The 16,586-nt window shown below is 42.6% G+C and overlaps 1 protein-coding gene across 1 annotated transcript in view; it reads right to left on the bottom strand.

Annotated features, from left to right (window-relative positions):
* Positions 1-16,586, bottom strand: part of MORC3 (MORC family CW-type zinc finger 3) — a 44,688-nt gene that overhangs the window by 941 nt on the left and 27,161 nt on the right. Inside the window, exons 5-16 of the mRNA XM_064705177.1 lie at positions 15,578-15,726; positions 12,829-12,976; positions 12,612-12,743; positions 12,295-12,414; positions 11,807-11,904; positions 10,959-11,063; positions 9,163-9,285; positions 7,930-8,004; positions 5,816-5,858; positions 4,788-4,972; positions 3,466-4,300; positions 1,967-2,130 (exon numbers count right to left, since the gene is read on the bottom strand). Of these exons, the coding sequence (XP_064561247.1) occupies positions 1,967-2,130; positions 3,466-4,300; positions 4,788-4,972; positions 5,816-5,858; positions 7,930-8,004; positions 9,163-9,285; positions 10,959-11,063; positions 11,807-11,904; positions 12,295-12,414; positions 12,612-12,743; positions 12,829-12,976; positions 15,578-15,726 (2,177 nt within the window). The remainder of the gene's footprint in view (positions 1-1,966; positions 2,131-3,465; positions 4,301-4,787; positions 4,973-5,815; positions 5,859-7,929; positions 8,005-9,162; positions 9,286-10,958; positions 11,064-11,806; positions 11,905-12,294; positions 12,415-12,611; positions 12,744-12,828; positions 12,977-15,577; positions 15,727-16,586) is intronic.

Here is a 16,586-nt window from a genome sequence, read left to right as displayed (position 1 = left end):
AATTCTTTTAATAAACACACATCAGAGCTATAATGAAAAATAAAATTAAATGCTGACGGGTAATTTTTAATGTGGGGCAATTTGTTTTTTAAGACTGTGGAAATTATGCAGGTTATTCTCCACTCTGTGGATGCAGCACTCCGTGGCTGGGCTGCCCATGCCCGGCAGCAGGGAGGAGTCACCGGCCCGGCCCAGCCGGAGCTCGGGGTGGTGCCACCAGCAGAGAGCAGTGCTGGCTGTCCCTGCTGGCTCTCATTGGTGGCTGTCCCTGCCCTGCCACCCCAGCACCACCGGGACTTCCTCCAGTTCTGCCCCGGCAGGAATTCACCCATTCAGGTGCTCTGTGGAATTTTCAGGGGATTTTCTCCAGCTCGTTTATGGCATTGGTCAAAGTCCCTCAGCAGCAGCTCTGCCCTACTGAGCTCTCTCCAGTTTGATGGCATCAGGAATGTGTTGAGTTCATTTGGCTCTGTCACCCAGGCCATGAATCCCAGGATTCCCAGGGCTGGAAGAGAACTTTGGGATTATCCAGTCCAACAATCCCCCAAAATGATATCCCTGAACACTCCCACAGACAGGGACCCCAAAGCTCCCTGGGCAGCTCAGCCCAAGGCCTGACCACTCTGCCAGGGAAATGTTCTGTGCCAATCTCCAACCTGAGGAGAATTTTGGGATTATCCAGTCCAACAATCCCCCAAAATGATATCCCTGAACACTCCCACACACAGGGACCCCAAACCTCCCTGGGCAGCTCAGCCCAAGGCCTGACCACTCTGCCAGGGAAATTTTCTGTGCCAATCTCCAACCTGAGCCTGCCCTGGTGCCATCTGAGGCCATTTCCTCTCCTCCTTTCCCTGCCCCTCCTGTCAGGAGCTGTGCAGAGCAATGAGGTCCCCCCTGATCCCCCTTTTCTCCAGGCTGAGCCCCCCCAGCTCCCTCAGGGATCCTCCCTGGATGTTTTCCAGCCCCTCCCTGGCCACACTCCAGCCCCTCCCAGTCCTTTTAAAGCAGCCCAGAACTGGACACAGGAGTTGAGGTGCAAAAGCCTTTTCCATGCTCGGCCTTGCTGCTGCTCCCCAGTTTGCCCTCAGTCACCCCACGCTGCTTGTCCTTACTCCCTTTGGACTCACATGGGGCTCCAGGTGGCTTCCAGGCAGATTTATTCCATGTTTTCCCTGGGATTGAGGCTGCAGTGACAGGATGGAACTCTGGCTGTCCTAAATATGAGCATAACAACTGCCTTTTTCCAGGAATGTTTAACTTTTGCAGATACTACCAGGCCCTCAGCTCCCTCTGAAATACCTCAATTCCTGAATTGATCCCTGAATTGAGTCCCCTTTTATCCCAGCTGATGCTTCCCCCTTGGATTCTCCCCTGGCAGGGACCTCAGCTCACTCTGCTTCCCCCTGCTCTGGGTTCTGTGTGTGTGCTCTTCCCACTTCCCAAGAGCTCCAAGCTCTCCAGCTGGAAGTTTCAACTTTTGTTGAATTCCAAGACAAACCCCAGCTCCTAATCCACAGGATTTGCCTGCAGCAAGGAGTTCTTACAGGAAAGTTTCAAATCCAAGCTCTTCAGTTGATTCAAGAGAGAAAAAGAGACTCTCAAAGTGAAGTTCATTGCACAGCAGAAAATAATGATCACCCTCCTCTTTCCTGCCTCCCTTTTCTCTCCTTGGTTTGCAAGTTGTGTTTAGAAATTATACGACATTTTGGGTATTTTCAGAAGTATCTGTTTGCTATTCTGTTGGGGCCAATCCTGCTCACACAGATCATAAATCACAAACATCACTTGATAAAAAAGAAAAAAAACAACAACATTAGTTAGGAGTCACAAAAGGCAGTAGAAAAGAATTGCAAGCATCACATTTTATTATACAATTATCAAACATAACCTTCATCAGAACATTTGAAATACAACCAACAAGGAAAAATCTTGAAATAACATCTAGAAAGAACAAAACTGATACCTTTCTCCATCAGAAAAATTTACAGAGTCTTCTACATTACTGGTGGTAGAATCATTTGCCCGTGCTACAGCCTGGGGGATGGAAGCTTTTAACTGAGCCAGCTCTGCCTTGAGCTCCTCACACTGACAGGCCATTTGGTTCTTCTCCACTTCCAGGACTTCAATCTGCCAATTAAAAGAAAAATAAACCTGTAAAAATTATTCAAAAAAAAAAAAAAAAAAAAAGATTCAAAACCTTGTGTAGTAGAAGTGCTGTGAAACAGGGAGTAAAACACAGAGCTAATCAGTGTCAGGAGTGTTTTGGCAGTGTCCTGGGGTGACGTTATGATGCTTGTATATCCCCATTCATCTGTTCTGTGCCTTTAAGACCGGCTCTGAAGAGTGGAAGTTTTGTTTGGGTTTCTCTTATCAGGCACACAGAGACAAGCGGTACACAGGGCTGGTTTTTTACTTCCAGCTTCAGCTTGCTGCTTTTGCTTGCTCTCTTTTTCTGCTCTTGCTTCTGCTCTGCTTTCTGCTATTGGAATAAGAATCCCAATATAACCAGTTAGATGGTGCCTGGGCCAGTTCTGACCCTCGCTGCTGGGCCAAAGGCAGCACTGTGGTGCTTTACCCCAGAGATACCTTGGCTGCTGGGGATTGCAGCAGGGCACTGAACAAGTCCAGGCTTGTCAGGACTCCGTTTACCTCAGGAGAGAGCTTCTGGTGATGGTGAAGAGAGAAAGGAGTGGATTCTGCTGGAGGGTTGAATGCCCAGATGTTTATTCCACGGGTACAGAGGCCTGCCGGGGCAATTCCTCCACCAGAATGGAGGCCGCATGGTCTGATTAACCTTTTAAGCTCGGGACAGGGGAAGGGGAGGGGACAGGTGAGCCACCAACCAGGTGAAGGGGCAGGGTCTCAAGGGACGAGGGACACCTATCCAATGTCCCCCAGGCCTGAGGGACCAATCACACGACGCCTTGCTGGTATGTCAGCCTGATTGACAGGGCACACTCAGCGAGGGGCGAGGGGAAGGGAGAGAGGGATAGGCACAGCTGGGAAGGGACTGGAAGTTTAAAACAGGACATTGCAACACACCGCAACATTCTGCCTCTGCTTATTAGCTAGTTCTAGCTAACAGCCCACATTGCTTCCTGGACTGTTTCTCCTCTCCTGTTCCTGTGACCATCTCGAACTGCTCCGGACGGGGACCCGGGAACACCGAAGGTTCGGCTGCAGCGGCTGGCCCAGCGCCGGAGGGACTGAGAACAGAGCAACCACCCCCAACAGAGACTTTCTGATTTTGCCATCTTTCTCAGAGCGCTGTCATCGGGTATTGTTCACTTTGTGTGCTGGGGGATGCTGGGCCAGTCAAATAAACAGGTTCTTTCCACCTCTCTCCGAGGAATTTTTTCCTGAACTGGTTGGGGGCAGGGGCCGTGTGGGTTTTGCTTTCTGGAGGGGCCCTCCTTTGCAGATTCTTTAACAAATTTGCCCTAAACCAGCACAGCAGGTTACCTGGCTTTTGTAGCTGTCCCTCTCGGTGGTGCACTTGTCCAGCTGCCTGAACACATCATCCAGCTGCACGGCCATCTCATCCAGCTCGCTCCTGCTCTCCCCATCAGCGCATTTGCTGCACTCAGCCTTGAGGTTCTGCAGGGTGCTGCACTGCTGCCTGAGCGCTGCTATCTCGCCCAGGGCCTGCTCATAGAGAGCCGTCACCTCTGCCAGGCTCCTCCCATCAGCGCTCCCCTCCTGGCAGGAGGGAGCTGTCTCTGTGGCCTGGTGGCACATCTCCTTTTTCACACATTTATTGTTCATCTCCAAAAGCTGCTGCTCCAGTGTTTGCACCTGTTTGGTTAACGCTTCGCATTTGCTTTGGTACATTTCTTTTTCTCTGTTCAACAATTGCAGCTGATTTTTCAGTTCATTTTCCATCTCTACAGGTGTCTCAGGAACACCATTGACTTTGGGCTGTTCCTTTTCCATCCCTGGCCCAGGAACCTGGACTGGGATGTCTTCCACCTCCTCCTTTTTCACCACCAGCTTGGGGAGCTCTGTCTGTGTTGCTGAGCTCAGCTGTTCACTTCTTGCCTCCGAAGTGGTGGCACTGCAAGGTTCCCCCACAGGAGAGTTTTCCTTCTGCTTCTCCTCCTGATCCAAATTGATGCATTCTGTTTTCACCACAGGAACATCAGGATCTGCTGAAGGCTTTGGAGTGCTGCTCTCCTCTAAAATGATGACATCTTCATCGTCATCATCCTCCTGCTCGTGGTTGCTGAATGTTTTGTCACTGAGCCGAGGCGTCTTTAGGGACACGGGTGTGGCACAGCTCTGCGTCCTCCTTTTGAGGCTGAGGAGGAAAACATTAAAATAATCATTTTATTTGCATAAATGCTGCCAAACCATTTGTTTCCAAGCAAGTGCAGTGTTTCTCTGAGCACTGTTCAAAAATTACCACTCCAAAAAAATCACCTGCATGGGATTTTAATCAGAATAAATTCCTGTAAAAACGAGTGCCTGCCACCCACACTCCCACATTATTCTGAAACACACCCAGTATTGCCAGAACATCCCCACAGAGTTTCAGGAAAACAGCCTGTGGAGTGTGGAGAACACAAATTCTGTTCCTGAGCACACAAATCACTAAAAATGTTCCTTTCTCGTTTTCTTACATTCACTTTTGTACTTGACAAAGTCTCCTGGAGCTTCCCATGCTCCCAGAATTCCCACAGGAATTTCAGCAGCTGAAGCTGCCCCCAATCATCATTTTCACTAATTTCTCCCCATCATTTTCATGAATTTATTAATTTTAATCTCCTCTGTACAGCTCCACTCACCTGCTATCAGCATCCAAATGAGGAGAAGATACTTTGATTAAAATAGGCAGAGATCTCCTGACAGAAGCATCTGAGGATTTTGGTATAAGTAACCTTGGAAGAGCTTCCTTTGCACTCGAAGGTGAGAATGGTTTGAAGTCTTTACTTGAAGAAACAGATGTTTTTAAAAATATTTCATTATTGATCTATAAGACAATGTAAGTTAAGAATGGAAATAAACAGATATTAGTAGATTCTTCAGGAGAGATTTAAGCAATTCTTTATATACCAACACCTGAAATTCTGACATTTCTATATCCAGATACCTCCCTGAACCCAGGCTCAGGATTTTGGGATGATTAATGCTGACTGGGCTACTGCAAATCCACTTTTTCATTTAAAGTGCTGTGCAGAATCCCAGGCAAGAGCTTTTCCCAAGCTGTGTGTCTGTCTGACACACAGACACAACCTCCAGGACAGACATCCCTGGGAAAGCTGCTCAGGGTTCACTCAGCTGGCCCAAAATGAGCAATTTTTTCCCTTTTAGAAATTCCTTTTGTAGTGGGGGAGATTCAATGGCAGAGAAAGAGTAAAATGAAATAAATAGGTTAAAACAGCACATGCAGCATCTCTTCTCCAGAAATGATCTTAGGTCAGAAATTGAAAGCAACTGAAATGAAATCCTACTTGAAAAATTTGATTCTGAGTTAGAATCCAGACATTCCCATCCAACAGCTGGATCTGCATCTGGGTTTAACCTGAATTTAATGAGTGACTCCTTGCACAAGTGTAGCTGTTCCACCTCTGCCTATCCCCACTTTTTGTGGCATCTTTCCTTCAGATCCTCATCACATCTCTGTCCAACAAATCCCCTTTCAAGAGCTGGGTGTCCTGCCAGCAAACAGCCACCAGTGACTGCCATCCCCTCCAGTTTTGTCCCTCTCAAACTCCCTCCTAAGGAGAAAGAAATGGATTTTCCAGCAAAAAAAGGGGATTTGGGGTTTCCTCCTGGTGAGCAAATCCTGCAGAGCACACCTGGCTGCAGTTACCTGGTGGCTGTACTCCAGTCTCCTCTTCAGTTTTTCCCTGTCCCTGCACAGCAGCAAGGAAAGAATAGAAATGAGAAGTTTAGATTCAAACTGTTCATTCATTATAAAAACGAAATCTAAGATCTAAAAGCAAACACAATACTCCTCATCTCAGCTAGGTACAATAATCTGAGTATTCTTGTTTATTGAATGAAAATTTCCTCAGGAAGCTGGAAACTTCTCTGATGTTAGCTTAACTTCCAACAACTTCCCTCTAGATTATTGATTAAAATATTTAAAACAACCCCAAACTCCCAATTCTAGAATGTGAGGCAGCATCACAATTACCCAAATCTGTTTTTTCTCATACATCTTAGCTGAGAACCCTTTTATTCCTAAATAAATGTATTGATCCTTTCAATATGCTTCAATGTGCACCTTTTAAAGTTACACAGCCACGTTCTCCTAACAGCCCTCAGAGTTTGTTTATGGGACATCCCAACTGATTGTTCATTTATTTATGGGATGTCCCAAACTGATTGTTCATTTATTTATGGGACACCTCAATCTTATTATTCACTTTTTATGGACATCCCAAACTGATTGTTCATTTATTTATAGGATATCCCAAACTGATTGTTCATTTATTGATGGAACATCCCAAACTGATTGTTCATTTATTTATGGGACATCCCAAACTGATTGTTCATTTATTTATGGAATATCCCAAACTGATTGTTCATTTATTTATGGGATGTCCCAAACTGATTGTTCATTTATTTATGGAATGTCCCAAACTGATTGCTCATTTATTTATGGGATGTCCCAAACTGATTATCCATTTATTAATGGCACATTCCAAACTGATTGTTCATTTATTTATTGGATGTCCCAAACTGATTGTTTGTTTATTTATGGGACATCCCAAACTGACTGTTGATTTATTGATGGGATGGCCCAATCTTATTATTCATTTTTTATGGGACATCCCAAACTGACTGTTCATTTATTTATGGAATGTCCCAAACTGATTGTTCATTTATTTCTGGGACATCCCAACTGACTGTTCATTTATTTATCAGATGTCCCAAACTGATTGTTCATTTATTTCTGGGACATCCCAAACTGATTATCCATTTATTAATGGCACATTCCAAACTGATTGTTCATTTATTTATGGGATGTCCCAAACTGATTGTTCGTTTATTTATGGGACATCCCAAACTGATTGTTCATTTATTTCTGGGATCCCAAACTGATTGTTCATTTATTGATGGGATGTCCCAAACTGATTGTTCATTTATTTATGGAATGTCCCAAACTGATTATCCATTTATTAATGGCACTTTCCAAACTGATTGTTCATTTATTTATGGGATGTCCCAAACTGATTGTTCATTTATTGATGGCACATCCCAAACTATTGTTCATTTATTTGTGGGACATCCCAAACTGATTGTTCATTTATTGATGGGACATCCCAATCTTATTATTAATTTTTTTATGAGACATCCCAAACTGATTGTTTATTTATTGATGGGACGTCCCAAACTGATTGTTCATTTATTTATGGATGTCCCAAACTGACTGTTCATTTATTTATGGGATGTCTCAAACTGATTATTCATTTATTAATGGCACATCCCAAACTGATTGTTCATTTATTTATGGGACATCCCAAACTGATTGTTCATTTATTGATGGGATGGCCCAATCTTATTATTCATTTTTTATGGGACATCCCAAACTGACTGTTCATTTATTTATTGAATGTCCCAAACTGATTGTTCATTTATTTCTGAGACGTCCCAAACTGAATGGTTATTTATTTATGGGATGTCCCAAACTGATTGTTCATTTATTTATGGAATGTCCCAAACTGATTATCCATTTATTAATGGCACATTCCAAACTGATTGCTCATTTATTTACAGGATGTCCCAAACTGATTGTTCATTTATTTCTGAGACATCCCAAACTGATTGTTCATTTATTTATGGGATGTCCCAAACTGATTATTCCCACACTGCCAAATCCTCTGTAAGATCCCCCCTCTGGGAGCTGGGCTGTCACCCCAACTGCTGCCCAGCTCTCCTTGGCAGTGTTTAGAGCCCTGTAGAAGTCTCAGAACTCACTTTTTCTTGTAGGTTTTCTCGTATGTGGGGTGTATTAAATCATCATCCTCCGGCTCTTCTGGCACGTCACAATTCCTGAGGGAAGAAGAGAACAGAGAATCCCCCAGAGGAGAAGGAGCTGAGAGAACAGAAAAACCCTGAGAGAACAGAGAATCCCCAGAGGAGAAGGAGCTGAGAGAACAGAAAAACCCTGAGAGAACAGAGAATCCCAAAAGGAGAAGGAGCTGAGAGAACAGAAAAACCCTGAGAGAACAGAGAATCCCCAGAGGAGAAGGAGCTGAGAGAACAGAAAAACCCTGAGAGAACAGAGAATCCCAAAAGGAGAAGGAGCTGAGAGAACAGAAAAACCCTGAGAGAACAGAAAAACCCTGAGAGAACAGAGAATCCCCCAGAGGAGAAGGAGCTGAGAGAACAGAAAAACCCTGAGAGAACAGAGAATCCCCCAGAGGAGAAGGAGCTGAGAGAACAGAAAAACCCTGAGAGAACAGAGAATCCCCCAGAGGAGAAGGAGCTGAGAGAACAGAAAAACCCTGAGAGAACAGAGAATCCCCCAGAGGAGAAGGAGCTGAGAGAACAGAAAAACCCTGAGAGAGAACAGAAGAACCCCCAGAGGAGAAGGAGCTGAGAGAACAGAGAATCCCCAAAGGAGAAGGAGCTGAGAGAACAGAAAAACCCTGAGAGAACAGAGAATCCCAAAAGGAGAAGGAGCTGAGAGAACAGAAAAACCCTGAGAGAACAGAGAATCCCAAAAGGAGAAGGAGCTGAGAGAACAGAAAAACCCTGAGAGAACAGAAGAACCCTGAGAGAACAGAAAAACCCTGAGAGAACAGAAAAACCCTGAGAGAACAGAGAACCCCCAGAGGAGAAGGAGCTGAGAGAACAGAAAAACCCTGAGAGAACAGAAAAACCCTGAGAGAACAGAGAATCCCCAGAGGAGAAGGAGCTGAGAGAACAGAAAAACCCTGAGAGAACAGAGAATCCCAAAAGGAGAAGGAGCTGAGAGAACAGAAAAACCCTGAGAGAACAGAAGAACCCCCAGAGGAGAAGGAGCTGAGAGAACAGAAAAACCCCCAGAGGAGAAGGAGCTGAGAGAACAGAAAAACCCTGAGAGAACAGAAGAACCCTCAGAGGAGAAGGAGCTGAGAGAACAGAAAAACCCTGAGAGAACAGCAAATCCCCCAGAGGAGGAGCTGGGCAGCCCTGTGCTGCCAGGGGTGGGCTGGCAGTGCCTACCTGAACTGGGGGTCGGGGTTCAGGGAGCAGTACCACTTCTCGGGCAGCTGCTCGATGCCGTCCGGCAGCTTGCGCCACTTGAGGCACGCGTCGCACTGCACCCACGTCTGGTCAGGCTGTTTCCTGCAAAACCCAAAGCAGTCAGCACCTGCACACAGAATCACAGAATCACAGAAATTCTAGGTTGGAAGAGACCTTTAAGATCATCGAGTCCAACCCATGTTCTAACAGCTCAACTAGATCATGGCACCAAGGGCCACATCCAGGCTTTTTTTAAACTCTTTGAGGGATGGTGACTCCACCATCTCCCTTATTACAGTGACCTTAGACGGTCACTGTGGTGAGAGAAGGATGAGAATCTTGTTTCTTGATCAGAAGGCTGGATTTATTGATATATGATATATAATACATTATAACTATACTAAAAAGAATAAGGAGAGAGATTGCAGAGAGCTGCTAAGCTAAGAATAGAATAGAAAGAATGAATAACAAAGTTCTGTGTGCAGGGAATCTGTCCCTGAGCTGCTCCTGTGATTGGCCCTTAATGGTACACAAGGAAGATGAGCCAATCACAGGATCACCTGCTACATTTCACAGCAGCCCATAACAATTTGTTTACATTCTTCTTCTGGGGCTCTGCTTCCCAGAAGATGCACAAATCCCAAAGAAAGGATTTCTATGAAAAAATGTCTGCGACACTCCCTGGGTAGATGATTCCAGTATTTGACCACTCTTTCTGTAAAATACTTCCTCCTTAATTCCAGCCTGTATCTCCCTTGGCACAGCTTGAGGCTGTGTCCTCTTGTTCTGTTGTTGCCTGGAGAAAGAGACCGACCCCAGCTCAGCACAGCCACCCTTCAGGAAGCTGAAGAGGGTGATAAGGTCACCCCTGAGTCTCCTTTTCTCCAGGCTGAACACCCCCAGCTCCCTCAGTCGTTCCTCACATGGTTTGTGCTCCAAGCCCCTCACCAGCCTCGCTGCTCTGCTTTGGACACACTCAAGCATCTCAAGGTCCCTCCTACAGTGAGGGCCCAGCACTGGATGCAATCCTGCAGGTGAGGCCTCACCAGTGCTGAGTGCAGGGGAACAATGAGCTCCCTGCTCCTGCTGCCACACCAGGTGTCCGGTTATCTCGGCTGTTTGAGGGGCCTGGAAAGGCCCGGGATGGCCTTGGGGCAGCCGCGTATCGAAGGACAAGAAGAGGCTTCAGTTCTTCTTTCGGGTTTTATGTTTATTAATTGTTTATCTAAAAGATGTTCTTTCAGCCCGACAGAGCTCTGCTCAGCAGTCAGCCATGAGCACACTGTGCCGTCCTCCGGACCGCCACGTATTTTTATACCCATTGTTACGTGTACAATATTTATCATTTTTCCCCAATACCATTTATTCTTATAACTCGGTGTACTCTCAGTAATAACCAATCCAAAAATGCCACCGTGGCCAAAGAAGATGGAGGAGAAGAGGAAGAAGAAGGAGGACAGGACACGCCCCAATTCCTCCATCTTACTTCTCTAAACCCCCCTGTACAGAAATCCTAAACCCTGTGTTTCACTCTCTAATTAACTGATCCCTTCACCATTCACCCCGGTGAAACCCTCCTGTCCTCATACAGGTGTCGTCTCCTGTGTGGGATCAAAGTGCAGCCACCAGACACTTCTGGAACATTCCAGGACTCCCGAGCCCCCCAAGGGTGCTCTCGGAGGCCCGGCATCCCAGGACTCAGATCCTGAGATCCCCCAACCAGGGAGGGCTCTGCTGTCACAAACAGGGACAGCAGTGTCACACATGGCACTCACTGGATCTCCTCGACGGGCAGAGCCAAGGGATATTCCTCGTTTTTCTTGGTTTTCATCTCGTTCCAGTAATCGTTGAGCTTCTCTCCCAGTGCTGCTATCGTGAGTCTGCAAAGGAAAGAATTTAAAGATCACCTTGAATAATCCAACTCTAGCAAAGAAAGAACCTTTATAAACTCCAGTGACAGAAAAGGTTCAGTCCATGTTTGCAATCAATGCCCAACATTTCCACGTTAAAATCCACATTAAAAGCACTGCTGGGCACATGGAAAATGCCTCCTCCTGAACAGCCACCAAAGAATATCCAGGAAAAACACAGGAACAAAGTGGTGTGGATATTGTGGGAAAAATTTATAAGGAAAGAGGAGGGCAGACAAAAAAGGATCTAAAAAGAAATGTTTGCATTTAAACCACGTTTGGTGACAACACCATAAACTTAAGAATAAAAGTTATTCTTTTATTATATTATATTATATTTAAATTTATTTAAAAATTATAAATTATATAAATATATATAAATATATATTTATATATAAATATATATTTATATATTATATTATATATATTATATGTTATATATTATATTATATATTATATATATTATAATATATTTTATTATATTTTTATATTATATTTTTATTATATTATAATATATTATTATATATTATATATTATATATATTATATTTATATAAATATATAAATACATAAAAATATATTTTATATAAATATAAAATCATTTAAAATTATAATTTATTATATTATATTTAAATACTGCTATTTAAAGGAGCAGCTTTATCAAGTATTTCCCAGGAAGTGACAACAAGGGCTAGAAAATGCAGATCAAAATACCTGTATTCATTGGTGTAGTCAAAATCCTGTTTGTTGTGAGTTGGTTTTAGGAAGTTGCACTCAATAATCCCAACAACACCCACACCCATGTTGTTTGCCTGCAAGGAATGAAAGTTTAATCAGGAAAACCAACACAAAATCCATGCCAATACTGCAAGAGTTTGCTGGAGGTAATTATTAACTGTATCTACACTGGGTAAAAAGGATTTTCTGGCTTGTGACTCCTCAGAAAATCTTGAACAAATCCTCTGCTTTACCCCTCTTTTTGTCCTGAAAGATGTGCTCAGATTATTTGTATCAAATTAATTTTTGTATCAAACAGCCTCAAAAGCAAACAACTTAATACAATTTTTAACTTCTGCCCACAGTAAAAAAAAAGGTGATTTTATAAAGTATACATCAATACCTTGCTTTCCATCCATATTTTTTTTAACAGGGTTTGAATGGAATTTATCAAGATGTTGAAATATTCAGCTTTAATTTCTTACCTTTAACTGACAGCCAACTCTTTCATAAGCTTTGATGAGTCTGTTTTTGTGGTACATCATTATTCCATAGTGATCTTTGTTCCTGCAGTTAAATCCAAATGTAATTCTGACTGTTTTGGCCTTTGGGCAGATATTAAGGAAAAACAGGGTGAATTTCACAGAACACAAAAAATAAGAGTTACTCTCAGTGGGTCTTAGAGGTAATTGAGATAATTCCTTCAGTAGGACTTAAAAACCAAAAAACCAGAAAATAACCCCAAATTTACCAATAGAACTGAACAAAATCAGGTCACAGAATTCAGTTTTGCAAAGGATACATTGAGAAATTTGGGTCTGTAAATATCCCTCTCAATGAAGGCCAAACTTTTGGAAACCAGCTGAGTTTTCACTTTCTGCCCTCTCAGGATGATCTGCATGGTTGGCTTCAGGTACAAAATACTGCAGTAAGCCTATAAAACAGATTCTGTTAAAATTACAACATTTACACCCTCCAGCTTCCAAAAATAATCCCAATTTTCAAGCCCCAACACGTACTCTTAGGGAGTAATCACTTTCTGGAACAATCTGGTCCATCCTCTCCTGTTTTTTGTAGCCTCTTTTGCCTGTTTCATCCAAGTCTTCTGGAATTCTGATGTCGTATTTGTCCTTGTCAAAGTCAAATTCTGGTTTGTCATTTTTGTCTCTAAGAATGAAGATGGGAAAATGTATTAATTAAAGGGGGAAAAAATGCAAATACAAGAGGAGGTGTGGTGGTGGAGGCAGGAAAGAAGGGAAAAAGGAGAATTCCTCAGAGATTTGCTAAAATAAAAAATGGGAACTCAAATTGTGCACACAGCTTGTTCCAGTTATTCCACACAGAAAGAAATTCGAAATCTTTCTGTGTTTGCACACAGTGAAAGAAAATATGAAATTAATGAGAGGTAAGAGACTGGGTTTAGCTTGCTAAAATTCCAGATTCTTCTATGTTTGCACACTGAAAGAAAATGTGAAATTAGTGAAAGATAAAAGACTGGGTTTCTCTTACTTTGTAAGATTCCAAATCCTTCTATGTTTGCACACACTGAAAGAAAATATGAAATTAGTGAAAAGTAAGAGATTGGATTTCTCTTATTTTCTAAGACTCCAAATCCTTCTTTGGTTGTATACACTGAAAGAAAATATGAAATTAATGAGAGGTAAGAGACTGGATTTCTCTTGTTTTCTAAGATTCCAGATCCTTCTATGGTTTTTTCAGTGTATGCAAAGAGGGAAATTATTGAGAGGTAAGGGACTGGGTTTCTCTTACTTTCTAACATTCCAAATCCTTCTTTGTTTGCACACACTGAAAGAAAATGTGAAATTAAAGAAAGATAAGAGACTGGATTTCTCTTACTGAGGTTCCAGATGCTTCTATGTTTGCATACACTGAAAGAAAATGTGAAATTAGTGAGTGGTAAAAGACTGGATTTCTCTTACTTTCTAACATTCCAAATCCTGTGCTTGCCAACACTGAAAATGTGAAATTAATGAGTAGTAAGAGACTGGGTTTCTCTTACTTTTTAACATTACAAATCCTTCTATATTTGCATGCACTGAAAGAAAATTGAGATAATGACAGGTAAGATACTGGTTTCTCTTACTGAGGTTTCAGATGCTTCTGTTTGCACACACTGAAAGAAAATGTGAAATCAATGAGAGGTAAGAGATGGGTTTTTCTTTTTTAAGATTCCAATTCTTCTGTGTTTGCACACACTGAAAGAAAATATGAGATTAATGAGAGGTAAGAAACTGGGTTTCTCTTATTTTCTGAGATTCCAAATCCTTCTATGTTTGCAAACACTGAAAGAAAATATGAAATTAGTGAGAGGTAAGGGACTGAATTTCTCTTACTGTGGTTCCAGATGCTTCTATGTTTGCACACACTGAAAGAAAATGTGAAATTAGTGAATGTAAAGAGATGGTTTCTCTTACTTTAGACTTCCAATCTTTTTGTTTGCATACACTAAAAGAAAATATGAAATTAGTGAATGGTAAGAGACTGGATTTCTCTTTCTGAGGTTCCAAATCCTTCCATGTTTGCACACACTGAAAGAAAATGTGAAATTAAAGAGATGTAAAAGACTGGGTTTCTCCTACTTTCTAAGACTCCAAATCCTTTTATGTTTGCATACACTAAAAGAAAATATGAAATTAGTGAGAGGTAAAGGACTGGATTTCTCTTACTTTCTGAGATTCCAAATGCTTCTATGTTTGCCCATGAATAAATGTTGAATTGTGGGTACTAAGAGACTGGGTTTCTCTCTTACTTTTAAACATTAACAAACCCTTAGTTTGCAGCACTGAAAGAAAATGTGAAATTGGTGAGATGTAAGTGACTGGGTTTCTCTTCCTTTCTGAGATTCCAAATCCTTCTGTGTTTGCAAACACTGAAAGAAAATGTGAAATTAGTGAGAGATAAAAGACTGGGTTTCTCTTACTTTCTAAGATTCCAGATCCTTCTATGTTTGCATACACTGAAAGAAAATGTGAAATTAAAGAGAGATAAGAGACTGGATTTCTCTTACTTTGTAAGATTCCAAATGCTTCTTTGTTTGCACACACTGAAAGAAAATGTGAAATCGATGAGATTTAAGAGACTGAGTTTATCTTTCTAAAATTCCAAATCCTTCTGTGTTTGCACACTGAAAGAAAATGTGGAATTAGTGAGAGATAAAAGACTGGATTTCTCTTACTTTGTAAGATTCCAAATCCTTCTGTGTTTGCACACACTGAAAGAAAATGTGAAATTAGTGAGAGGTAAGGGACTGGGTTTCTCTTACTTTCTAAGATTCCAAATGCTTCTGTGTTTGCACACACTGAAAGAAAATGTGAAATTAGTGAGTGGTAAAAGACTGGATTTCTCTTACTTTTTAACATTCCAAATCCTGTGCTTGCCAACACTGAAAATGTGAAATTAATGAGTAGTAAGAGACTGGGTTTCTCTTACTTTTTAACATTACAAATCCTTCTATGTTTGCATACACTGAAAGAAAATGTGAAATCGATGAGATGTAAAAGACTGAGTTTATCTTACCAAAATTCCAAATCCTTCTGTGTTTGCACACACTGAAAGAAAATATGAGATTAATGAGAGGTAAGAAACTGGGTTTCTCTTACTGAGGTTCCAGATGCTTCCATGTTTGCACACACTGAAAGAAAATGTGAAATTGATGAGATGTAAGAGACTGGGTTTATCTTTCTAAATTTGCATACACTGGAAGAAAATATGAAATTAGTGAGATGTAAAAGAGTGACTTTCCCTTACTTCCGGAGGTTCCAGATGATGATCCTGGTGCCCTTCTTGCCCATGATGGCATCGAGCTCTGCCAGCAGCTTCTCCTCGCTGGGGAACAGGGAGTGGGCCAGGATGGCCCTGAGGCTGCTCCTGCTCTCGCCGGGCTCGCTCAGCTGCCGTGGCCTCGTTAAGGACACAATCACACAAAACAGAGAAATTCCAGCACTCACTTCCCAAATTCCCACTGCACATCCCAGAATTCCTGTCAGTGTCCAAAACCACAGAATTATATGTGGGGCTTTTTATTAAAGCTCTGGGAATCGGGTATATCCAACCCAAATCTGATTCCAACCATGTTTGATACTCTATCATTACATAACTTTCATGTTAATTATTAAACTTACATTGTTCTATTCTACACATTGTCTGGTTTTCAGCTGTTTGGATGGCCTGGAAAGGCCTGGGGTGGCCTTGGGGCAGCCCACGTTTCAAAGGAACAGAAGAGGCTTCAGTTCTTTTCTCGGTCTCGGTGTTTATTAATTGTTTATCTAAAAGATTTTCTCTCGGCCCGACATAAATGAGCCTTGCTTGGTCGTATCCTATGCAAGCTGTTCCAGCTCCAGAGCTCAGTCCCCAAGGGCACTGGGTGCCAGAAGCCAGCTCGCTCTCAGACCAAGGCTGTGGGTCAGCCCCTAGCAAGCAGGGAATATTCAGCTCTTAGTGATCAGGCAGCTCTTGTGATTTCAGCTTTGCTTGCTGGGTAGCTTTTCCCTTGGCCTAAGGCTCCAGCAGATGGTAGAGAGAGGAGAAGCAGAAGACGCTGCTGTTCCACGTGTGTGGCTTTATTGGAGGGTCCGTGAAGGGTCTCAGCTCTTCTTCTTCCGAGTTAGCAGGGGTACAGTGTGCTACTGTTATACCCTTGGCCTGGATCCAATCCTGACCAATGGCAAAGGTGTTAGAGTGACCATAAGTGACCAATGGTAGGGTTTAACACAATATTGCCTTCCATGGCTATAGGGATAAGGTACAAGGCGGATGT

This window comes from Zonotrichia leucophrys, chromosome 1, assembly GCF_028769735.1.
Source record: "Zonotrichia leucophrys gambelii isolate GWCS_2022_RI chromosome 1, RI_Zleu_2.0, whole genome shotgun sequence".
NCBI classification, from domain to species: Eukaryota; Metazoa; Chordata; class Aves; order Passeriformes; family Passerellidae; genus Zonotrichia; species Zonotrichia leucophrys.
The sequence above is the reverse complement of the archived record's forward strand: the minus strand, read 5'-3'. Positions and strand labels throughout refer to the sequence as shown.